The sequence below is a fragment of the Adiantum capillus-veneris genome, chromosome 8 (assembly GCF_014529385.1).
Source record: "Adiantum capillus-veneris isolate H3 chromosome 8, ASM1452938v2, whole genome shotgun sequence".
NCBI classification, from domain to species: domain Eukaryota; kingdom Viridiplantae; phylum Streptophyta; class Polypodiopsida; order Polypodiales; family Pteridaceae; genus Adiantum; species Adiantum capillus-veneris.
Genome location: NC_140938.1, coordinates 151,850,896 through 151,877,285, shown reverse-complemented (window position 1 = coordinate 151,877,285; position 26,390 = coordinate 151,850,896). Strand labels below are relative to the sequence as shown.

The following is a 26,390-nucleotide window of genomic DNA, read 5'->3' as shown; positions in this document are numbered from 1 at the left end:
TACGATTTTCGGCATGTCCGTACAGTTCCGTGTTTTGCGGCATGATTTCCAGGCCATCCGTGCAACTGCCATGTCATCATATTTTTAGGGCTTAGTTGATTCCTCACTGGTCCAGCCACTTTCGGCACTTTAAACAGGTCCTCTTCAATGAAACTGCCACATCATCACTTTGTGATGTACCCCTTGTTGAAAGAAGAGCAATCGCCAACAATTGCACTTGCAAAACTCAATAAGATTCTTTAAAAGACATCATCTTTATGCATACAGGCCAATGACCATCATTACCAAATAGCACATTCTCTAGCATGCATTACACCATACAATTCCACAATCGTATTTGATCCAATCATCTCATCCACATCGGAGCTCCTGATATTCTGGCTAGCAATATTAGCCATCACACCCAAATCACGTTGATCCTTTCAAGGGGTGTCTCGATGGACTAAGACCACATACCCAAGCAATCTTATCCAAATTGGAACTATTGATGCACCAGGTTCAAATGCTTCACAAAATGCTTTACAAATGACACAGATTCACATGTGTAAATCACATAACATAAAGACATCCAGATACAACCAAACGTTCCCTAGACCAAAGTCTACGTTGTTCAGAGGGTTCTAGAATCCATATATAATCAAATGCTCCCAAGACCATAGCCTACATCATTGAGAGGTTTCCATCTACAACTCAACACTTCTCGACCACAGCTTGTGTTGTTTAGAGGTGATGACTAGTAAACGGATGGGGCGACACAACTCACTACAGTACTGCAACTCTTCCAGAGACGGATGGGCAATTGGTAAGTATTAATCTACGAATACGCTATGAGCATACCTTAGCAAGAAACAACCCAAATGAAAAGATTATCTTTCTGGTTTGGAGTTTGTTTATCATAATGCAAAGCATGTTGCGACTAGGTTTAGTCCCTGCATGTTTATGTCATATTTTCAACCTTGATCATCAATTCTGGTGCGGCTGTCTACGGATAGAAATCACAACAAGTCAAGGACTTAATACAGGTTCATGAGTTATGTGAGCAGGTCGCTTGTATGAAAGGTTGAGAAGAGGTATTCCCGAATGATCCAGTACCAACAGAAAGTCTGACTCCTTGTCATTTACAATACTCAAGTGAGTTATAAATAGAGTATACATACTATGTTGGATTTAAGTCGGTTACAGCAACAACAGTTGCACAGGGACAACAATGTGGAAAATCAAAATGTCTCTCTTAGTTTTATTGAACCTTCTACTGAAATGTGTACTGATCACATGAACAGCTGGACCTCTGAGAGGTGCCACTCTGGAGTGCGTTACTGTTCTTGAGAAGTTAAAGGAAGAAAACGCTTCTCCAAGGGGGGAGTGATGTCATGCCAAGGGTAAGATTAGGAGTGCACTACCCTCGCAAAGTGCCAGACACACTTGCAGTATAGGGGTCTATAATTAGCTAAGAGCCAAAGAGCCAAGGGCACACACTTGCAGTATAGGGGTCTATAATTAGCCAAGAGCCAGAGAGCCAAGGGCCTATACATAGAAAGGTTGGGTGGTTATTTGCAGGTCTGTCTCCCCTCTGTCTTATACTAAGTACAACTAAGCGCTCCCCAAACCGTAGTCTACGTCGTTCATAGGTTATCAAACAACATTGAAACCAGCATTGCAACTATAACAAATTCAATCATCACCAAAACAAGTTCAAAATAGATATAATCTATTCCAAGTAATTTTAAAACAATATTCTCAAACAATGTTCCAGAAAGTTTCTAAATATAAAGCAAAGTAAAATCATTCGGGGTTGGTTTCTATAAGTCAAACTCGAAGAACGATTGTCTTGCCATCCTAGTTCAAGGTGATGGTTCTGTTGCAAATTCAAATGGTAGCATCGTTTTTGTTGTTAGAAATTGTGCATTGTGGTTGAGGATTTTGTGTAGCTGTCGGTTGGTCATCAATTGTAAATTCCTATCTTCCCTTCATTAGTCTGTAACCACATGAGCTCTTGAATGGTAGAGACATGCTTAGAAAAATAGTATTCCTTAAGTGGTGATGGCAATTCGACGGTGTTACACTCATGTTGGTCCTCCAAGGTTATCAGCTTGTAGAAAGAGACCGGGACATAAATGTCCAAAAACCTTTATTTCCGAGAACCGAGTTTCGAGACATTGCAAGTGATGTTTTTCATCTTTTGAGCTGTCACAAATTGCTACGTGTCAAGCCACTGAAGAACGAAGCCAACCTACAGATCCCAGCCGAGAATCCTAAACCCTAGAAGTACCAGAAAGAGTTTCACCAACCTGCAAAGTTTGGCCGAGTGGCCTATTTATAAAGAAGAGTTCCGCCAACTTATGTGACCCCGCTGATGGGGCCCAAGTGACACAAAGAATAAATAAAGTTGGACCCACACACACACACACACAGAGATAGCGTAAAAGTTGATGAAGTGCAGTTGTACCGATAGGCCGAAATCTACGTTGTCGTGCTGACGTGGCAGCCTGTACAGATTTCCGCAATCTCCTCTGCTTTGCTGACGTGACAGCATGTACGGATTTCTGTGATTTACGTTGGCTGATTTTTCAGCGCCAGCTTTTAGGCCACATGCTTTTGAGTTTCAAGCTTTTCATGTAACTGCTCATTCTGTGGCACTCTTCCGGATGAAGGTGCAGAGCGCGAGTACTAGCATTAATTGAGTTTAAGTAATATAAAGAAATACCGAAAGGGGCGCCAAGGTATGGGGCCAGTACTCTCTGGGGTGGAAGTGTCGCGTGTGCTCTCTCTCAGGACTCTAGTGAGGCATGGAGGCTTTTCAATGAGCACTCTCCACCGCCAGCCATCACTTCCACAGAGACATGGGGGGGGCGGGGATATGCTACATCTCTCTATACAGCATCGGGGCAGCCACTGCCTGACCCTCCAGAGGCATGCCCAGAAACATGTACTTTCTTTATTGCTGAGAGGGTAAGGAAAGCCATTGACAAGATGAAGACCAGAAGAGCACAGGATCACGATGGTCTGGTAGCAGAGCACTTTATCCATGCCAGAGATATGCTTGCAGAGCCTCTTGCTATGATGTTTAATAGAGCCATGTATGAGGGTTCCCCTGAGACTTGGAGTATGTCCACTATTGTGCCTATCTTCAAGTCGAGAGATCCTATGCTTCCGGGAATTACCAAACCATCATGGTTGGTCACACCCTGGCTAGGCTATATGCATCAAATCTTGAGCATGAGTTGACTGGATGGGCAGAGAGAGAGGGCATACGGGCAGCAGGCCACGCAGAGTTCAGGAGAGGTTTCTCCACTCTTGACCAGATTTTGACACTCAGAGCCATTATTAAGGAGGGTAGACACCATGGCAGGAGGATATAGCTTTGTGGCTTTCCGCAAAGCCTTGATACAGTGCCACGAGCGAGACTCATACGCAGATTGCAAGACATGGGGATGCCCACATAGCTGATCTGGGGGATCTTAGCTTTATACAGGCAGTGGTAGGACAGGTACGCACTACTCAGGGCATGTCCGACATGGTTCACTCCACCATTGGGGTGAAGCAGGGTTGTCCCCTATCTCCGACTCTCTTTGGGATACAAGTAGATGAGTTTTCAGATTATGTACAAACAACAGGGACATGGATTCCGTTGCTATTATATGTTGATGATATTGTGTTGATCTCCGATTCTCCAGAGGGGATGCAGCATCATTTGGATGCATTGCATGTATTTGCACGGGACAGTGGATTGTCTCTGAACCTTGATAAGACCAAGGTAATGGTGTTTAACACCACGGCGCAGTGGGTAAGGCGGTCTGCGCCCACTTTTACATATGGCCGAGAGACCGGAGTATACAGATACATACACTTATCTTGGGGCGGTTTTCAGTGGTCTAGTATTTTCCCTGAGGCGTGCAGCAGATACGCAATTGACCAGAGCCTATGCAGCACTGGGGAGACTTGAGAGGATATGTTCGCAGATTCGGTTCCAGGAACCTCGGACAAAGCTTTGGCTTTTTGACACTTTGGTCACTTCGGCCATGCTGTACGGAGTGGAGATATGGGACCCCTTAGTTGATCATCATAGCAGAGCTTACAGTACTGATGGATGGAGATGTATGGAGAAGCCCTTGGTGTCTATGATTTCTCGGATGATTAGGGCCAAGGCCTCATTACGACATGACAATGTTAGAGCGGAGCTTGCTGCTCCTCCATTGGTAGTGGAGGCACTCACTCGATCAGTTTCATTTATGCATAGCACTTGGGCTCTCCCTAGAGACAGATATGCTCGATTAGCACTAGAGTCGACAGCTGGCATTGCAGGGAGATAGATCATGTTGGTATGCAGAGATGGCATCTTGGTTTCAGTTACATGGCTTTAGTATGGACCGGCTACCCCCATTTCAGTACTCTCTGGATGCACCCTCCATCTCCCTCACTAGGGCAGAGATTACCAGGCTCATGTCACGTGACACATCTAACCCTATGCATACGTGGACAAGCTACTTCAAGACAAGGGTTCAGTCAGTCCAATCAGTCTAGCTTAGGAAGTGTTCTGGCACTTTTGTGAGTCTGTTCGCAGACCGTGCATGCCCAGGCACTTAGAGTAGATGCATATCCTTTGGTTGCACACACCATGATCATCAGCATTACCATCAGAATCCATCAGGAGCATTTTCCAATGCACGGAACCTATTTTCCCTATTTTTGAAATTTTTCACTTATTTTTTTTATGTGACTTTTGTTGGGAACTAGGTAGGGCAATTTTGCTAAGATAATATATAAGCAAACCTAGTGCTAGGCTTATCTGGCAAAAGAGCAGGAAATGCACAGACAAGTGAACTTGCAGCAGGCGTCTCTCTCTCTCTCTCTCTCTCTCTCTCTCTCTCTCTCTCTCTCTCAAGCAAGAACCATTGAAGACCTGGCATTTCTTCAAGCAAGAGCCAGCGTTTTTCATCAGCCTTTGGCCAGCGTTGGGAGCATTGCAGATCAGCGTTTTTCAGCTTTAAGGCTTGGATTCAGTTTCTCTTGTCCACTCGATCAATCCTCTTTCAATTGGGCATGCCAGGTCATCACTTTGTGACAAGAGTTCCAATCTTAGAAGCATTGGCCCCTCAATTAGGCGCCCCTTGGCAGTATTTCTTTTTTTTGTTGACCAAAAGCTGAAGCTGCGACTGTCCGAGAGCCCACTCACCATTTGAGTCATCCACAAAGTCCCAATCTCTTGGCTATGGGCACCTTCGCCTCTCTTTTATGCGCAGATCCAAAAAGCATAACAGCGACTAGAAAATCACAAGTTAGCTTTAGAAAGTGCTAAGAGAACCAAGATCATCTGCTTTCAATAAGTGATACCCAAAAGCAGCAAAAGTCGTTTGCTTTTGTTATCTGGCGTCCAAAGGGAAAACTAACGCAAAATTTGCTACATCAGCTTTGTTTGTATACTGCCACGTCAGCCATCCGTACACCAGCCACGTCAGTGCCAGCATTTTGCACCACAAGTTGCAAGCAGCTACGCACAGATTTGGGCGTCCTATTCTCTGCTTAGATTCAGGTGTCAAGTTCTGCTCTGATTCGGCTTCTACTCTTGTCTCTTCCAGTTCGGCCATACTTTGTGGCGTCCCACCCCCCCCCCCCCCCCCTCTATGTGTAAAAGAAGAAGAGTAATCACCATCTAATTACAGCTACAAAATGGACATAAAACCAATTCTTTTGGTAGACATTGACTCCATGCTGGCATGCTAATGACCATCCCCGCAAGAGTAAAGATAGTAAATTCGAAAAGCATACATCCACACATATCCTAGTTCATACCAGATTTCGGATAACAATCTACAATCGCATAGTTCATGTCGAACATTCATATCCTAATCCACATTGGCTTTTGTTGCAGCGCTTCTTCTCATAGAAATCCTAAGGCAGAATACAATTAGCCACAATACCCATGTTTATGCTAAAAAGTCATAACCATAACACTTCCATTCACAATGCTGTTGATTTCTTATGGAGAGAGTGGTGGCTTTCCTTGTGTAGCGGGCACTAAACCAGACTCAATAACTGAATTTCCTTTGTCATCCCAGAAATAAGAAAAGCATTATGACAAAATAAGAACTAAGGCTATAGCTAAAACTAACAACACTAGCCCATGAGGGGTGACTGAGTAAGCCCCCCTTTCCTTCTTTTCATGATCCCAGAATGCGCGACCTTTGCCTGTGTGTGTTTTGTTCCTTCCGCACTACCAGAGGCCTTCGTCATTCATCTTTCTTGTTTATGGCTTTTCTCTATGCTATGCATGTTTAGTCTAATCTTTGTTATTGTTGTGCACACAAGAGTCCTTGCATGTGGCACCGAAAAAGTATCTACTTACATAAACTTGCCTGCTCCTTTGTTTTCTATTCTCTCGGTAGGACTGATGGGTGGAAGTAGCTTGGTTTGGTTTCGTACAATAAAGTTCTCTCCCTTTCCCTTCTTTCCCAGTGCTGCTCTGGCAAAGGTTAACTCTAGTCTCTCCAACTCCTACATAAAGAGGGCTGTTGTGAGAAATTTTGGTGGGCTGGTAAAGACGTATATACACACACATCTATGATGGACGAGTATACACCTGCACTACTAGGCAGCCCAAGTGCAACATACCACATATGTGATTGAGCATCAAGGGCTTGAGTTTTGAACACAAGCACATCCAACCTTGCTTGGTATTTAGACTTAAACACCATATACATTAGTCACCCACGCCATATCAGTTTCATGAGGAGTTGAGCAAAGATGTCATCTTATGATTTGTCATTCTCAATCATTGCCTTGCACTAGTTATATCACTTCCAACCAGGGTTTGACAAGAAAAAACAAGGCACCCAATCATATAAAGTATAGCAAATATCTTCTTGACTAGTTGTGTTGTTTTTTTGTGGCCATCGCACGCTATGACGTGCAAAAGACATGGACTATACTGCTCCTTTTGTCTATTTGCATGTCCAAGGGGTTAAGTCTCATCACATACTATATGAACAGAATATATAGCATTGAAAATTAGAAAAAGCTAAAATGAACATAATAATGGAGAAAACATACCACATATGGAACTGGTGCATCCAAAAAATCTAGCATTTGGTTGGGAAGAATCTACATCCACACAATATATAGCAATATAAACAAATTGATTAGACACAAACAGAATTTAAAATTACATGTAGAAAGTAAGTTGTACTTAACAATGAAGCTTCAACATCCAATCAAACAAGATTTCATACGACAAATTCAAATTTGGTCACATAAAGCGAGGAAAGGATAGCTTGCTTACAGGTAACATGAGACTTTGCCATTGAAATGGCCTAATCAAAGGGATAGTTGACAAGACCACTGCTGAAAGAACACCCTGCTCAAACCATAGAACTCTCTCTCTCTCTCTCTCTCTCTCTCTCTCTCTCTCTCTCTCTCTCTCTCTCTCTCTCTCTCTAGAGTTGGGGAGATTGAGACGACCGCGACGACCGCGACTGAGGAGGGGAGCCACGCAGCACCGACGGAGATTGCGACAGAGGATCCATAGGATTCTAGCACGACACCCAAAGTGTCGATCAGGATAGGCCTCATGCTATTGCATATTATATCATGGTGACACTTATCCCCATTCTGTACCATTGTGGCATGATACCATAGGAGTCGGTAGCACTCCTAGATCAGTTCTTTGTTTGTAGTTTTCTTTGTTTGTACCCAAACTTGGTACTAGACTCATCATTGTAATCAGTTGGTCTCATAGGTCATTTTGGCCTTTTGTAGACGTTAATATATCATTTCATTTCTCTCTCTCTCTCTCTCTCTCTCTCTCTCTCTCTCTCTCTCTCTCTCTCTCTCTCTCCACATCTCTACCTCTCTCTAGAGCTAGACTTCAGGGGGAGGTGCTTTTGGGGGACATCACTCACAGACAGTCACAGACTGACTTCTGACGCCTAGTGCGGCGGAAGAAGAGGGCATTTTTGGCTCGCCTAGAGCAGGATCTATACCAACTATTCTTGAGTCAGGACTCACGTGAGGCATGGCGGCTCTTTCATGAGCACTTCCCCCCCCCCCCCCCCCCCCCCCCCCCCCCCCTTCTTGCCATCACTTCTATAGAGTCCTGGGGCAAGTACGTATCATCTCTGTACACAGTTCCTGAGCAGCCCCCCCTTCTCGACCCCCCCGATCCATGCCCACACACATGTGCTTTTTTCACCGCTGAGATGGTGAGGAAGGCCATTGACAAAATCAGGAGTGGGAGAGCATATGATCATGATGGCTTAGTGGCTGAGCATTTCACACATGCCAGAGATCTACTAGCAGAGCTTCTAGCAATTATGTTTAAACGTGCCATGTGTGAGAGCTTGCCTGATACTTGGAGCCTATCTACTATTGTACCTATCTTCAAGTCGGGAGACCCTATGGAGCCTGGGAATTATCGCACTATCATGATTGGACACACATTGGCACGGTTGTACGCATTTACTCTTGAGCAGCAACTGAGTAGATGGGCAGAGAGGAGGGGATACGCCTAGCCGGGCAGGCAGGGTTCGGGAGGGGTTTTTCTACTCTTGACCACATCTTGGCACTCACAGCCATCATTGAGGAGGGCAGATCACATGGGAGACGGATCTATTGTAGCTTTGTGGATTTCCGCAAAGCATTTGACACAGTACCTAGAGCTAGATTGATGCGTAGATTACAGCAGATGGGAGTACCCACAGAGCTCATTTGGGGGGTCATGGCAGTATACAGATTAGTAGTGGGGCATGTACGCACCTCAGAGGGTCTATCCACACCCGTTCACTCAACTATTGGGATGAAGCAGGGTTGCCCGCTCTCTTCTACTCTATTTGGTACATGGTATGTTGCCCGCTCTCTCCTTCATGCACCGCATGTGGGAACTTCCCAGAGAGAGATATGCCCGCCTTGCACGTGAGTCCTCTTGACATTTAGCCATGCAGGGAGATACAACATGCTGGTATGGGGAGATGACATCATGGTTTCAGGCGCATGGGTTCAACATAGACAGATTGCCTCCCTTCCAGTACTCACCCGATGCACCCTCTCTGACTCTTACACAGTCCGAGATCACCAGGCTCATCCGCCAGGACCTGACTCAACCAGACACCAGGAGGACATGGATACAGCCAGCACAGGAGCGGGGCACGAAGATCGCTTTCTACAGAGAGCATCTTCTCCAGCTTACGGAGGTCGGTTTTGTGACGAGGCCCAAATACATAGACACCCACTTGTCTCATGGGATACGATGTGCTATTGGCCGGATACGCACATCTTTACACCAGATGCAGATCGAGACTGGGAGATACAGCGGAGTATCAGTAGAGGCCAAGACATGCCCCCGGCGTGACATCAAGCCTGAGACAGAGTTGCACTACACATGCCACTGCCCCGTCTACTACGAGATACGAGGCCGCTTCCATTGCTTGTTCAAAGAGGGCTTTGGACCACTCTCCAGACTCATGCGGTACGAGGATCAGAGATGCCTGGCTTTGTTTTGGCTCTTTTTTTGCTCGAGCTGCACAGACACAGAGAGAGCTTGATTAGAGGAGAGGCTAGCCAGTCTCAGAGACAGATCACAGACTTCTTTAGAGCTGCCACCGGACACCCGGAGGAGCTACTACCACAGCAGAGCTCGTCGCCTCACACCAGAGGCACACTGATCGACCGAGCGAGCGAGATGAGGAGATTCAGACGCCCACGACTGCGGAGGACTACACATCATCGACGGAGGCTACATCAGAGGATTCGGATCACTTTGGCCAGACATGCACGACGCCCAGCCAGACTACTGACCATGGAGGAGATTGATGAGACCCGCCAGTGCTGAGCGACCGATGTTGGATCTCTTGTGATCTAGCTATCCCAGCTAGCTGCTTAGTTCACACCTAGCAGTTTAGGATTCCATAGTAGTTTATTTTGTCATTTTGTCACCTTGTTACTCTGACTTTGTATCAGATCCACCACATTGTAACTTTTTGGTCTCATAGGTCACTTTCGCCTTTTGAAGACGTTAATATAACATTTCATTTCATTTCTCTCTCCCGCCAGCCCATGAAGATACCCACCATGATTCAGTTAAAGTGAAGGACACAAGGAAGTGAAACAAACAAGCAAGAAAGATGGCGGCGCACTTCATGGTCACAAGCAAGAGGATGACAGCCATTGAAAGAGAGTTGAAAGAATACAAAGTTCACATGGAAGAGTGGAAGAAAGAGAAGAGCTCACTTCTTGAATGGAAAAAGAGGGAGGAAAAGGCGAGGGAACTAGAGCGCAAAGAGTTCCGGGCTGAAATTCAAGCTCTAAAAGGTAACATCTCAGCCCTTTGGAAGGAACTTGCCGAAACTAAAGAGAGAGGACGCCTTGAAGATGGAGAAATTCAGCCATCAATGATAGATGAGCTGAATAATATACGAGCGCAAGTCAAAGAGATAAAGGAGGAAGGAGAAAAGAATACCTCATGGGTGGAGGTTCTCTTCAAAACGTAAAAGGTGGAAGAGGCTGAAAAGTGGATTGAAGTTGTCACGAAGGGGAAGGGCAAGGACATTCCGGCTACACCCGACATCATCAACAAGACACTTGAAGAGGAACAACGAAGAAGGGTACACGCTCTACACGTGAGAGTGACTGGCCTAAAAGATTCAAATAAGGTGGACCAAGAGGTGAAGAGCCTCATGTCAATGATGGGGGTGGAGAAGCCCTCGCACACATAAGCTTGGAGAGTGGGCAAGAAAAATGAAGGTAATGGGGAGAGTTCAAAAGAACAGGCTCTCATTTTGCGCTTTCCCTCCACGGAAGAAAACAAAGACTTTTTAAAGCAGAGGCCAACCCTCAAGAAAACAGGTATCGTTTTAGGAGATGACCTTACCCTCTCGCAGCTTGCACATATGAGAGAGGTCATGCCAGAGATTAGAGCAGCAAGGGAGAAGGGAAAGTTAGCCTTTTATAGAGATAGGCGAGTAGTGATTATAGAGCGCCCCTCTACATGACAGGAGATGGGGCTTGAGAGATGCTCACACGACAGAGTGCATACAGAGTATGGGAGATACCTCAGGGAGATGACGACTACTCACTGTTTAGCCATACTGAATGGCTTACCGACCTTCCCATCATCTACAGGTTTTACTTGCTTTCCACACAGACATGGGGCCAGTACTGTAGACTATGTTCTGACACATCCGAGCTTTCTCTCTCATATTCAGGATTTTACAATGGAGCCCAAGCCTGTTGGGATAGCAGTAGATCATGCACTTTTGACATTATCAGTCTCCTTTGAGTACAATACATCTCAGGCCTCACGGGGTGGTAGACATCCACACTATACTTTTACACCAGAGACTGACTCAGTCTATGTAGAGGAGATACGTAGACTTTTATGCACATCAAAGCCAATATACACAGTGGAGGAGATCACGTCTATGCTGACACTGACATTACATGGGGCAACGACAGATGCATACCCACACACTCAGCCTGGTCAGAGACGTCGTTCTCGGCACATGCCTCAGATCAGCTAGTATAATGAGGAGTGTCGACAGAGGAGAGTTCAGATCCAACGGGAGCTTGCATTGGGAGTGATCACCTATAGACAGTCTCATATTGCTACACAACAACTAGTACGACGGAGTGATCACCTATAGACAGTCTCATATTGCTACACAACGACTAGTACGACGCAAGAAGCGAGCTTTCTTGGTCAAGATGGAGCAGGATTTATATCGGCTCTTCCTTAGTAGAGATTCAAGAGAGGCTTGGCGTCTATTCCATGAGCAGTCTCCCCCACCACTGATTACTTCTACGGAGATATGGGGGCAGTATGCAACATCATTATACACTGTACCTGGACAACCACCACTACCGGATCCACCACAACCATGTCCAGCTACGAGCACCTTCTTTACCACTGAGATGGTAAAGGAGGCCATTGACAAGATGAAGACCACACGGGCATAGGATCATGAGGGTTTGGTAGCAGAGCACATTATACATGCTGGGGACTTGTTGGCAGAGATGCTAGCACGGTTGTTCAACTGTGTCATGTGTGAGGGCTTTCCTGAGTCTTGGAGATTGTCTACTATTGTACCTATCTTCAAGAAAGGAGACCCCACAGTGCCGGGGAATTACCGTACTATCATGGTAGGACACACATTCGCACGGTTGTATGCATCCATCCTTGAGCATAGGCTGAGCAGTTGGGCAAAGACTATGGGCATACGGGATATGGGGGATTATGGCATTGTACAGTTCAGTGATGGGTCATGTACGCACCCCAGAGGGGATATCTAACATAGTTCACTCCACTATCAGAGTGAAACAGGGATGCCCATTGTCCTCTACTTTATTTGGTATGTATGTTGATAAGATCTCTGATTATATTGACAGAGGAGGAGATAGAGCTGCTCAGCTTGCAGGGACATGGATCCCTCTTTTATTGTATGCTGACGATATTGTGTTGATATCAGACTCACTAGAGGGTATGCAGAGACATTTGGACGCATTGCATAGTTTTGCAGGGGATAGTGGATTGTATGTAAACCTTGGTAAAACCAAGGTCATGGTATTTAATACCACGCCACAGTGGGTCAGGAGATCAGCACCTACATTCACATATGGTCAGGACAGTATGGAGTACACTGATGCATACACATATCTTGGGGTGGTCTTTAGTGGACCGAGGTTCACACTGAGAGTGGCAGCAGACACTAGATTGACTCGTGCCTATGCAGCCCTAGGCGGTTTAAAGAGGATTTGTTAGCAAGTTCAGTTCCAGGAACCTCGAACAAAGCTCTGGCTCTTCGACACTTTGGTCGCTTCAGTTATGCACTACAGGGTTCAGGTTTGGGGACCATCTTTGACAGTGCTCGATGGAGTAATATGGAGAGGCCCTTGGTATCTATGATTTCTAGGATGATTAGAGCCAAGGCCTCAGTCCCACATGACATCATATGAGCAGAGCTGGCTGCCCCACCTATGGAGATTGAGGCACTTACCAGATCAGTATCATTTGTACACAGCTTATGGGACACCACCAGGGACAGATATGCTAGGCTTGCTCTTGAGTCGTTCAGACAGCTGGCATTACAAGGAGATACATCATGTTGGTATGCACAGATGAGCTCATGGTTTCAGAGGCATGGTTTCAGCATGGACAGGCTGCCCCCTTTCCAGTATTCTCTAGATGCACCATCTTTGGCTCTTACACGGATGGAGATTACTACACTCATTTGGCAGGATCTTATCCAGCTTGATACCAGAAGACATGGATAGAGCCATCACGGGAGTTGGGTACGAAGAGGGCTTTCTATAGAGAGCATCTTCTCCAACTCCCGACAGACAGATTTGTCACACGGCCCAGCTACATGAACACACATCTATCTCATGGGTTATGATGTGCCATAGGCCAGATACGCACATCTTCACACCAACTTGGGATTGAGACAGGTAGATTCAGAGGCATACCAACAGACAGTAGGATAAGTCAGTTATGCCATGCAGAGCCAAAGACAAAGCTTCACTACATATGTCACTGCACAGTCTACTATGAGATACGGGGGCGCTTTCACTGCTTATTCAGAGATGGTTTTGACTCGTTAGATAGAGTCGTGAGATATCAGGATCAAAGATGTCTCGGATTATTTCTACTTGAGATACAGAGACATAGACTCTCTATTGAGAGGGCATAGACAAAGACAGTCTCAGAGACGCATCTCAGATTTCTTCAGTCCGAGTACCACAGAGGGAGAGGGGCCACCACCACCACCTCAGAGCTCGGTTCCCACCCATACACATACCAATGGTACTCTCATTGACCGAGCTATAGAGTTGGGAAGATCGAGACGACCACGAGGGAGGAGGGGAGCCACGCAGCACCGACGGAGATTGCGGCAGAGGATCCACAGGATTCTAGCACGACACCCAGAGTGTCAATCAGGATAGACTTCATGCTACTGCTATATTGTATCATGGTGACACTTATCCCCATTTTGTACCTTTGTGGAATTATACCATTGCTTAGCTTACCAGCCACCCATAGGAGTCGGTAGCACTCCTATCTCAGTTTCTAGTTTGTAGTTTTCTTTGTTTGTACGCAGACTTGGTACTAGACTCACCATTGTAATCAGTTTGGTCTCATAGGTCATTTTGGCCTTTTGTAGACGTTAATATATCATATCTCTCTCTCTCTCTCTCTCTCTCTCTCTCTCTCTCTCTCTCTCTCTCTCTCTCTCTCTCTCTCTCTCTCTCTCTCTCTCTCTCTCTCTCTCTCTCTCTCTCTCTCTCTCTCTCTCTCTCTCTCTCTCTCTCTCTCTCTCTCTCTCTCTCTCTCTCTCTCTCTCTCTCTCTCTCGGCGAGAAAAGGAGTTGTATTCTATGGACATAAGAGACCTCTAGAAATGCTCAATGGCCTATCACCCAGAGTAAGTACAAAAGGCGGGTAACAATGTGTAGGACATGTAAACATCAAGGTGGTCTGTACAATGAGTGTAAGATGAACCACTTCAGTTGTGCATAAAGCCATGTAATGTGGCCATGATCCCAACTGAAAAGAACTTACGACCTCGCCCGTGTGTGGAGGATGCATCGGCACTACTCCGCTACCCTGGAGGAGCCAGCTGAACAGTCCCACTGACTGCGAAGAGTATGCAGCAGCTCAATCGAAATGGCTGTCAAAATGTGGAGGACGTAGGGGAGGACTGTGAGCCCAGAATATGGGCACATCAACTTCCACATGGTCCAAAGCGGTGAAACAGAGTGCCCACTCTATATCCTAAGGGAGTAAGCATGAAGACTAAATCTGTCGGCAAGCCTTGAAAAAAGGCGTTACCCTGGATGCCTACTCTAATCAACAAACAAACTGCCATCCACACTAACGCGCATATCGACAAACCCAGAACCAGTGCCTCAAAGATTCGCGCTCTTAAGTATATCTCTGACAAGTCGAATCATGACTAGTGATTGCCGACTTAGTGCCAACAGGCAATCCTGCATATGCTATCATCCACATGAAAAAACATATCCTACGGCTGATCCGGAGGGTCCAGATGCATGACCAAAACTATTGCTGGAAAGCTGCCATACCTCTGAGGGTGAGATGGGTGCACAGGCAGAAGGGACCCACTCGCCGTCCACCTGAAAGATTGATGCCTCCCAACTTGATATCGCTCCCCTTCTCCCTGTCCTAGACCTTGAGTAGAGTCTAATCCACTGGTCTACTAGCAATACATCTCAAAGGGGCAAGTGCCAGCTGCTATGGATGACGCTGGCATGCCAATGCACCGCAATCGTTGGCCAGTAGCCCCATCTTGTGGCACCTTAGGCACTGACTAGGGCACGCCGTCACTATCATCCTCTCATAGAAGACCTGTAACAAATTGCTGATGTATCACCTTGAAGAAGGGCACCAACTTGCACATGCCAGCCAAGGGGCCTAAACCCTAAGAAGAACAAGTAACAGAAGGAGAAGTCCTACCAACTTATGGGGACCCCGTCCGATGGGGCCCCAAGTGACATAAAGGAATTAAAATAAAGCAAGACCCACGCAATAGTTGATGACATGGCAGTTGTACGGAGATTTTTGAAAATTGCGCTAACATGATTACGTGGTAGGCTGTACGGATTTTCGCATTTTGCGCTAACTGCTGACGTGGCAGCTGTACGGATTTCCGTAAATTACGCTGGCAGCTTTTTGGCATTGCTTTTGGACCAGAAGCTTTTGAGTTTTGAAGGCTTTTCAATGTAACTGCTTTTCAAGCCAAGGGCCTTTAAATATGACGTTAGGGCTCATTCTCTGGCATGCTTCCTGGCGAAGGTGCAGAGTCTGGAGTACCGACTTGTACTGTGTTGATGCAATATAAAGAAATACCGAAAGGGGCGCCCAAGTTTGGGTCCAATATTCTCTAGGGTGGAATTTCGCCACTCCGTGTTGCGTGTCATCTCTCTCTTTCAGTTCAATTGTTATTGAAGTGCTAAAAGTCTGTTCAATCTGTTCTTTTCTATTGGCACGTGGTGCCCGTCTTGTGACAGTGGTATCAGAGCATCAGGCGTGTGCTTTTCTGAAAGCATACCGGTCCCACAAAAGAGCAGACAGAGCAAACCCGGACTTAGTAGCCACTCCCACCCTTACTTCATCGCGCACCGAACGCGCTCCCGTCTACACCGCTCATGTCTTACAGAGCATAAGCCATAAAGATCACTTGCAAGAGAAGGATCCAGATTTGTTTCAAGTCACTGTTTTTCTCAAAAGCTGTGCCATGCAGATGTTGATGTCTATAGCTACCAAGACGCACACTTCCAAGGACTTGGCAAGCTTTCAAGAAAAAAAAATTGCCAAAGTTATATGGTTTCTGACATCTTCCTTCGGAGTGCAACTTTTGGCAGAGTGGGGTATCTTGAAATGCTTGCCATGGAAACCCTAGCAGATTATAACTTGAAATTTCTCGACATCTCTGAATAGATGTCTCTTCACGAGCAGATGACCTTGGAGATCCAGTGCGATTGCTGTCTTGGGACTACCATCGCCGCCAACGAAAACCATGTTCAGAGATGTCTCTTCACGAGCAGATGACCTTTGAGATCCAGTGCGATTGCTATCTTGGGACTACCATCGCCACCAACGAAAACCATGTTTGTCCAAGAGCTGATGGACCATGCTGTGCTCAGCTACAACCTTATGGAATGAACCTAACCCGAATTTTTAGTGCAGGTTTCAGGATGGAAAGTCAGTCGACTTTTCGAGCTCGATCGATGTCGAGATTCCTTTTAAGTTTGAAATTTGTTTGAGAACTTGTTTGGTGATCCTGTTTGAAATTTGTTTGAGAACTTGTTTGGTGATCCTGTTTGAAATTTGTTTGAAATGGATGGTATTTGTTTTGAACCTGTTTTGGTGCCGATTTGAAATGTTCGACTCTGGTTTTAATATTGGTTCGATTGATTGGTGATTTTACTCCCGGGTGGAGAAGTGAGACATACTGTTTTGGTATTGTTTGAACCTCGGAACGACGCAAGCCGAAGCCTGGGAAGCGTTTCCTTGTATGTTTGAAAACCTTGGAACGAGGCAGGCCATGCCCGGGGAGCGTTCCGTTGTATGTTTGAAAACCTCGAAACGACGCAGGCCGATGCCTGGGGAGCGTTTTGTTGTATGCTTGAACCTCCAAGCGAAACAGACTGCGGTCTAGAGAGCGATTGGTTGTACAGTCCTCTGATCTCATGGCCCATACCTTTTTAGGTTATTTGCGGGAGGAGTGATGAGAGAGTCGTTGAACAACTCATGGCTCGGACCTCGATGGTTATTTGCGGGAGGAGTGTTCATCGGCGACTTTATGTTTCTATGTCTTGTAACATGCATATGTGAGCATTTGTGTTGCATTGTGATGTGCCAACCACTGAATATTCCTAATTGGATAAGATTGCCTGGGTATGTAATTTTTAGTGCATCAAGACACCCGTGGAAGATCGATACGGTCTGGGTGTGATGGCTAATTTTACTACGCCGGAATATCGAGAGTTTTGATCTAGACGAAAGGAGAAGCTAACTCCTTAACAAAAAGAGCAAACTGATGTCCCTCCGAATGACCCTCGGAAATTTTTGAGCTAACTTGAGTTGTTTTGCAGATATGTTGTAATCTGCGGACGATTACTCTCTTTCAACAAGGGGAGATATAACAAATTGCTAACGTGTCAAAGCCCTGAAGAAGGGAGCCGACCTGCAGATGCTGGCCGAGGGGCCTAAGCCCTAAGAAGAACAAGTAACAGAAAAAGAAGTCCTACCAACTTATGGGGACCTCGTCCGATGGGGCCCCAAGTGACATAAAGGAATTAAAATGGAGCAGGACCCACGCAGAAGCTGATGATAAGGCAGCTGTACGGAGATTTCCAAAAATTGTGCTGACATGATGATGTGGCAGGCTGTACGGATTTTCGCGTTTTGCGCTAACTGTTGACATGGCAGCTGTACGGATTTCTGTAAATTACGCTGGCAGCTTTTTGGCATTGCTTTTGGACAAGAAGCTTTTTAGTTTTAAAGGCTTTTCACTGTAACTGCTTTTCAGGCCAAGGGCCTTTAAATTTGACGTTAGGGCTCATTCTCTGGCATGCTTCCTGGTGAAGGTGCAGAGTCTGGAGTACCAACTTGTACTGTGTTGATGCAATATAAAGAAATACCGAAAGGGGCGCCAAGGTTTGGGGCCAATACTTTGGGGTGGAATTCCGCCACTCCGTGTCGCGTGTCGTCTCTCTCTTTCAGTTAGTTGTTATTATAAGTGTTAAAAGTCTGTTCAGTCTGTTCTATTGGCACGTGGTGCCCGTCTTGTGACAAGACCAGCTCCCCAACTGAAATTTGTACCCACTAGGGAAAAAAAAACATCAATAGGTGAATATATCTGAACACAGCATGGGGGACCCATAGAGAGTCAACAACAGCCTAGTGCAACTCCACCAGACCTTGAAGCCACCGTCTGCAGGGGCAACTCATCAATGTCTTGTAAGGCGAAATGTGGAAATGCTATGTTGATAAGGAACAAATGCCTACTCTCGAAGTCCTCAATTGTGAACCACGGGTACCACAGAGTCACGAAAAGAGCTCTAGTGCCTAAGACAATGGGAGCTCGCAATAAAAGACTTGCAGATGCTATAATATCAAAGAGTTGTAATATGAAAAAACACCTGCCCATTAAGGTAACCTCCACAACCCTACCCGGCAAGGTACTCATGGCGGGCTAGCACCAATCACGGAGAGCTGCACGAGAAAGAGTAGGTCTTGTCATGCGTCCCTACCAAGGCGCAATGTCACGTGACACATCTAACCCTATGTGCACGTGGACAAGTCAGTTCAATTAGATTAGGAAGTGATCTAGCACTTTTGTGAGTCTGTTCGCAGACCGTGCATATCCAGGCACTTAGATTAGATGCATATCCTCTGGTTGTACACAGCATGACCATCAAATTTCCATCAGAACCCATCAAGAGCATTTTTACAATGCATAGACCTATTTTCCCTATTTTTGATATTTTTCACTTATTATTTTTAAGTGACTTTTGTTGGGAACTAGGTAGGGCTAATTTATTAAGTTTGTATATAAGAAAACCTAGTGCTAGCACTTTCTGGCAGAAGAGGCAACAAGAACCAAGGTTCAATAGGCTACTTCTCAGCAGAACCCGAGAAGACCTAGCGTTTTGCAAACTGCAACACCTAGCGTTTTTTGGATCAAGACCAGTCCTAGCGTTTTTTGGATCAAGACCAGTCCTAGCGTTTTTGTTCAATAGATCATCCTCGGCTACCGCAAGACAACAGGAACCTTAGCGTTTTTGCAGCAGAAGACAAATCAGCCCTAGCATTAGCAGATTTCCACCGCACAACCCCAAATCAGCTTAGCGTTTTTGGATCAGCCAGAGACCTAGCGTTTTTGCAGATCTTCCCGATAGAAACACGAGAAGAACCAGCGTTTTCAGTTTGTAGCAGTCAGACATCGTAGAAGAAGTCCTGAACCTCGCAGATCTCACCTTCCCGCAACAACCTCGCCACACGGTCAGATCCCGCGAATTATCGCATCCATAACTCTTCACACCAATTATCCCTTCTTCCTCCAATCCTAAACATAAACCTAAGCCTTTTCTCTATAACAAACTAACCAAACCTCCCAATCTTTCTCATGATGGCGACGACAACGACAACATCAACCACAAACGCACCCACAAAGATTTGGGAAAAGAAAAAGGGAGGAGGGATTAGGGCATTCCTGTCCAACTTCTTGGTTACACTTGCTTTTCAACAAGCCCCCCCTCCTCCCTTATCTTTGGAAAACACTCTACGCTCTCCCCCTTCCATCTCTACCTCAACACCATCTATCCTATCCTTTTTCAACGAAGCCCCCAACATCCCTCTTAGGAAAGATTCCACAAATAGAGGAAGGAAGAGGCATAAATTTTGGCTTCCACTCATAAATCCGCACGCCTACGAACTTATAGTTTTTGGTAAGCTCTCTTCCTGCACCTTGGTCAATAACCCTTGTACTAACTTTGTTCATAATCTCACCTCCCGTCCCCTCTCTATCGACGAAAAGAAATGCTTAGATCTAGGGCTTAAATACATCCCCCCTCCCCCTAACCCCCCCACGGAACTCATTATTAAAGCCCACAACTCCTTGGCAAGAAAATTACAACTCAATATGTTTTTTCAATCTTCTACGTCCGACAAACCCCCCCTTTTCAAAACCCCTAACCCCTCTTGGATACCCCCCTCTTTAGATCCTGCACTAGAGGAGATCACATCCCTTAACCTCATCAATCTAAAAGATACACTTACACACTACAAACTTCGCACTCAAAATTTCCCAAATTTGTCAAACGTGCCCTTAAAACCCTTTCAACGGACTACACAATAGTCATTAAACCGGCGGATAAAAATCTAGGTCTTACCATCCTATCACGGGAATGGTATGAACAAGAAGCCCATAGACAACTCAATGATCCCTCCACATACCAACCCCTAACCCCACTATCACATAATTACCTCGCCTCTTTACTCCACTCCATCACCCTCAAATACACTCTCCTCACCCTAGATGAAGCCACCTTTATCCTCACACCACTCCATAAACCCTTCAAACCTTGCCCTATCCAATTTCTCCCTAAGTTACACAAACCTATACTTGTAGCCCGTCCTATTTGCTCTTACCGTGGATACTTATTTGAAAATGCTTCCAAATGGCTACACTTCCAACTTTATCTTGTCCTCCTTTCACAAAAACAACACCTCAAAGACTCGCTATCCCTCATCATCGATCTCCACTCGAAGACCTTCCCCCCCCCATTGTCTCCTGTTTACTTTCGATGTGACCTCCCTCTACCCCAGCATCCCTATGACTGACGGTCTCATAGCCCTCAGAAGCACCATTACTAATTTCTTTGACACCCCAAAATTAGAGTTCATTATCTCACTTGCCACCCTTATTCTTTCACACCATTATCTTAGTTTCAAAGACAAAGTATGGAAGCAAATTAAGGGCACCGCAATGGGATCTAATTTCGCAGTGGTTTATGCGTGTCTTTTCCTTTGCCACTTAGAAAACCACTCTCTACTTATCTCCAGCCCGAACTTAGCCTACTACAAGAGATACATAGATGATGCCTTCGGGGTCTGGACAGGCTCTCGTGAATCACTTACCAAAGCTCTCGCTTCATACGCCTTCCCTCTACAAGAACATATAGAGATCTCACCCATCATATCCACTTTTGAAGCAACCATCCTAGATGTCCACTTCCACAAGGGGCATACTTTCCACTTGTATGGTATCTTGGACTCCAATTGTTACCAAAAGCCTCTCAACTCTTACCAATACATACCTTGGATCTCTTGGCACCCTCTCCACCAAAAATTAGCCTTTATCAAGTAAGAACTTAAACGCTATCTCATCAGGGAAAGCAATCCTAATGGATTCTATAGCTTGAGAAACCTATTCTGCATAAGGCTACCCAAGAAACTTCCTCCTTAAGGTCCTTGGACTGATCTCTTACAAGGAACGAACCACTCTCCTAACCAAAAACCCATCTTTAAAAAATCCTTCCCCTATCATCCTCAAACTACCTTTTTCTCCAGAAACTCGTAGACTAAACCCTACCCTAATAATTGGTAAACCTATCCATACGGCTTGCAGCCTCTCCCCCACCCTTGCGCATCTTGACCAACCCATTGTATGTTGGACCAATGACCAAAACTTAGGCACTCTTCTAACTAAATCCAAAAACAAGCTTTGAACCCAATTTTTACAAAATCAGTACTCTTTTTACCCTACCCTAACTCTTACCGCTCATTTTGCAGGTAGATTCTCAAAGCCCATAGTTCTTCAACAACATGGACACCCCTTTCACCTTTTTTGGATTCTTACATTCCAAATTTTGTCCTTTTGTAATGTACTCCTGGAACACCTTTTTTGAGAATCAAACTACTCCCCCCTTGCTCCTTTTAAACTCTCAAATCACAACCCCCCCCCCCCCCCCCCCCTTTTAGCACCTTACACCCAATCTTGTACATTTTACACCAGATCTTCGGAATTCCACTTCACCACTTTTCCTCTTGTTATTTTTAAACCCTTCCCTACCATCTATCCCCTCCTTTGCCTCTTTTTAGTTCCCCAACCCCTCCTTTTTTTTGCGCGCTTCAGTAATATAACACCCCACCCCCCCCCCCCCCCCCCCATTTTTCTCTTTAAACCCTCTTTCACTTTTTCCACCCCCCAGTAAACAATCTATAGAACTCTCCCCAGTAAAATGCAATCTTTTACTTTTTACCTTTGGGTAACTCCACCACTCTCTACCTCTAATCAATGGGCAAACTCACAGCCCCTCTAAAGTACACTTCCCCCCCCCCTCACTTTTATATAAAGAACATCCTCTTCCCCTCTATGTCACATTTCTCCCTACTACTACCACTAATGAGCTCCTTATTGGAGCAAAACGCGTTTGGTACCCCTTAGCCCACCCCCGTCTCTCTTCCTTTTACCCCAAGGCCCATGTAACCAGCCCGTAGGGCGGTAGGCGTTGGCTTTCACCCGAAATTCTTTACTTATGCACACACACAGAGCACTTTGCAAACAAAACCTGCGACAGGAGTTAACACTTGAATACACACACGGCTCAGAAGCTAGAATGCTCCGAGCAGACGCCGACAACCTGTAGGCCCCAAAATTGGCGCCCCTTTCGGTATTTCTTTATTCTTTAGGAGGGTAAATTACAAGGTAAGGTCCTGGGAATCCTTCACGTGTATCCACCTAGATACCATTTGATTTGGCCAAATTTCGGCAGCATAACAACCCCAAAACTTGCGCGAAACCAATTCCCCTGCTGGAACTCGCTTGCACTGTCGTATACCCTCTGATTCCTGTCCAAAAACAGTAAATTCAGCACGCTGTATTTACTGGTTTTTGTCCTGTTTTCAGCCCCAAACAGTCCCCTAACTGTCCTTTGCCAGTGGGGCACGATTCCCAATGATCCTGGCGTCCGTATGGCTGAAAAACAGTGAATTTACAGCGCATACACAGCGCTGATTTTGCACCTGTAAGGTGAGGTTATGACCCTCACCAGTGCCTGCTTTGGAGCAGCAGTTAGCTACCCCTGTTCCTGCTCAAGGAGACTCTTGCCTCAGCACAAAAGCATGAACCCACACAACTGTACATCAGTCAAATGAGTAGCCCTCTTGTGGGGCATCACATAACTGCACGTAGGGGAGAGAGAGAGCAGTGTGTAGTGTGCAGGGCATCACTCCTAGCACCACACTGTACATGAGAGGGAAAGAAAGCACTCCATAGCTCTTAACCTGTGACAGGTTGCAAATGAGGCTTCTCCCAGCTTAAAAATCAGCGCCCATTTTTCTGGAAGAGGCAAGTCCCTGAAAATGTGACACTTGGCGCATTTTCAAGCATTTTCCCGTTTCGGGTTCGCCGCTTAAAAATATCCCAACCGACGCGTCAGTTGACTTCACGGCAGAGTTATAAAGTGTTCCCCTAGTCATACCGGAGGTAATGACGCGAACACATTTCACGGCCCAAAATAGCAGTTTCCTAAATTTTAGGAGATGCTTCCGTTGGGCTCCCACTGGTCTTCTGACCATCTATCCTCATTGGGACCGCATCCAAAAGTGCAATGTGGCCCAACTGTTGGATACTTTTTGTTGGTAGTCCCACCTTGACTTTACGCCTTAATTGAGTTCACTTCCTAGTATCCACCAACTTGCTAAGTGCGACGGGGGGACCTATATGATCTTGCTCTGAGCCTAGACATCCTCTTACCATACGAATTCCAGTGCCGACCACTTCCCGTCTGCGAGTGAATCTACCGTTCACATTGGCCATACAATGTCCGACCGTTTGCTACTTCAAAAAGAGGGTCTTAAACAAATAAAATAAACCCCATTGGAAAGAAACCAACAACCAAGGTTAGCAGTTGCCACATCTCTGTGACATGGTTAATAACTGCCACGTCCTCGTGACATACCCCCCTCTTGAAATCGCAAACGTCCTCGATTGCATACCATAAATACACGCCACTGATGATCTTGTGCTATTAACACTCTTTTATCATCGCATGTATCCGCAAGAAAGGTCGTAACATACATAGATACAAATGACTTAATGAGGCCTTCATACTTTTGCCATTTCCATCTATGGCACTGAATTCATATGTACATTTGATGTACTAGCTCTATCATTACCCCTCCTTTGCACACGTTGGGTTGGGGCATAAGTAGGTTGTAACCCAAAGGCTTCAAGGTAAAGCTGCAATACATTTGGTGACTCTGACAGTTCATGCTCTTCCATCCACTTTGCATCCATAGGCGGATAGTTCTTGAACTTCACCAAATAGCGTCTTGCAACTTGTCCTTTAACTTTTCTGTCCTTATGTGCCAAAACTTGCTCAGGTACCTGGATCTCATCAAGTTCCTCAACTTCTGGTTGATCCTCATCTGGCATATCTTCTAGCACATCACCCACGAAGGGTCTTAGAAGACTCACGTGAAACGCATTATGAATCTTCCACGCATCAGGCAATTTCAGCCTGTAAGCCACATCGCTGATCTTGTCAATCACTTGAAAAGGCCCATAGTAACGCATGTTGAGCTTAGGAAACAGCCGTTCCTTGCCCTTCATCTTCTTTAACCTTGCCTTTTCGAACCTTAAGAGAACCCAATCACCAGGTGATAGTAGCAATTCACGACGGTGACGATCAGCAGCCTTTTTCTGTTTTGCCTGAGTCTTGTCCAAGGCAACTTTAATCTTCTTATACATCTCATCCATGTTCTCAACATATCGATCTGCCTCAAAGATCTTGTCCTTTGTATGCAAAATGGGAGGAACCTTTTTGCCGCCTTCAACAATTTCAAAAGGTGCTTTTCCAGTAGACGAATGCACCGTATTATTGTACGCATACTCAAGCATAGGCAAATACTGTTCCCACTTGCCCTTATTATCTGACCCATAGCATTTCAACAGATCTAAGACAGTAGAATTAGCCTCTTCTGACTGTCCATCAGTTTGTGGATGAAACGAAGACGAGAACTTGAGCGTAGTACCCATGTTCTCAAACAATCCTCTCCAGAACAAACTGGTCATGCGAGGATCACGATCACTGATAATCGATTGTGGCATACCATGGTACTTAAACACATTGTACATGAACAAGCGTGCCATCTGATCAGATTTTATCTTCTTCCTGACAGGGATAAAATGGGCCTGCTTGCTGAACCTGCAGATAATGGTCCATATACCATCATTCCCTGTTGGCGTTCTTGGAAGATCAAAGATAAAGTCCATAGCAATGCTTTCCCATGGCTTATCCGGAATCGGCAGTGGTTGTAACAACCCTGGTGCCTTTTGCCTGTCAAACTTGACCTTTTGGCAAACTATGCATGCTCGCACAAAGGCATTCACATCTCTCCTCAAGGTAGGCCAATAGAAGAACGTCTCTACCGCTTTAACTGTTGCATCCATGCCACGATGCCCTGCATACGGTGGGACATGACTCTCTTCCATGACCTTATGTCGCAATGGCCTAGTGACACAAAGTCTGCCATGCATCATCATAAAACCATCTCTGAGGAGGTAGTGCTCATGATGTTGCCCCTCTTGTAACTGTTCAAAGATCCTTGCAAAATCTTCATCAGCAGTATATTGTTCCTTCATGTCATCTAACTCATGATGATAAGGAATTGACACAGCTGAAATTTGTGGCTTTCTTGATAACGCATCAGCCACAACATTCTTCTTGCCTTCCACATGCATAATCTGGAAGTGGAACATGGAAAGAATGTTTGCCCATCGCATATGCTTTTCGGATAACTTTGACTGTGTCAAGAAGTATCGCAAGGTCTGATGATCTGTTTGGACAACAAAATCAGCACCTAAGAGGTAGTGCTTCCAGCTAGAAAGCGCATGAATCACGGCCAAGAGCTCTTTCTCATAGACTTGCATAGTCCTCTCTGGCCCTTGCAAAATTCGGCTTTCATAGGCTACTACCCGTCCATCTTGCATTAGCACTGCTCCGATGCTACTGCCACACGCGTCACATTGGACCACAAATGACTTCCTGAGATCTGGCAAAACAATAACTGGATCTGAAGTCAACTTTTCCTTTAAGAGACTAAAAGCTGAAATCTCTTTTTGGGTCCATCTGAAAGTGACCTCTTTCTTTTGCAATGCGTGAAGAGGCGATGCTATCTCTGCAAAATTTCTGATAAACCTTCTATAGTAGGAACACAATCCCAAGAAGCTTCTGACATCGTGCACAGTCTTCAAGTCTGGCCATGTCTTGATAGCTTCGACCTTTGCGGGATCCATTCTTACACCATCCTTTGAGACTATGTGGCCCAGAAAGTGGATCTCTTCAAGGAAGAATTCACTTTTCTTAGGATTGACA

General features: G+C 45.6%; 1 protein-coding gene across 2 annotated transcripts in view; it reads right to left on the bottom strand.

Moving 5' to 3' along the window:
• The window catches only part of LOC147453170 (uncharacterized), a 127,071-nt gene that overhangs the window by 23,146 nt on the left and 77,535 nt on the right, over positions 1–26,390 (bottom strand). For both annotated transcript variants that reach the window (XM_086518648.1, XM_086518647.1), the window contains exons 12-13: positions 7,277–7,351; positions 7,048–7,098 (exon numbers count right to left, since the gene is read on the bottom strand). In XM_086518648.1, coding sequence (XP_086374774.1) covers positions 7,048–7,098; positions 7,277–7,351 — 126 coding nt within the window. The remainder of the gene's footprint in view (positions 1–7,047; positions 7,099–7,276; positions 7,352–26,390) is intronic.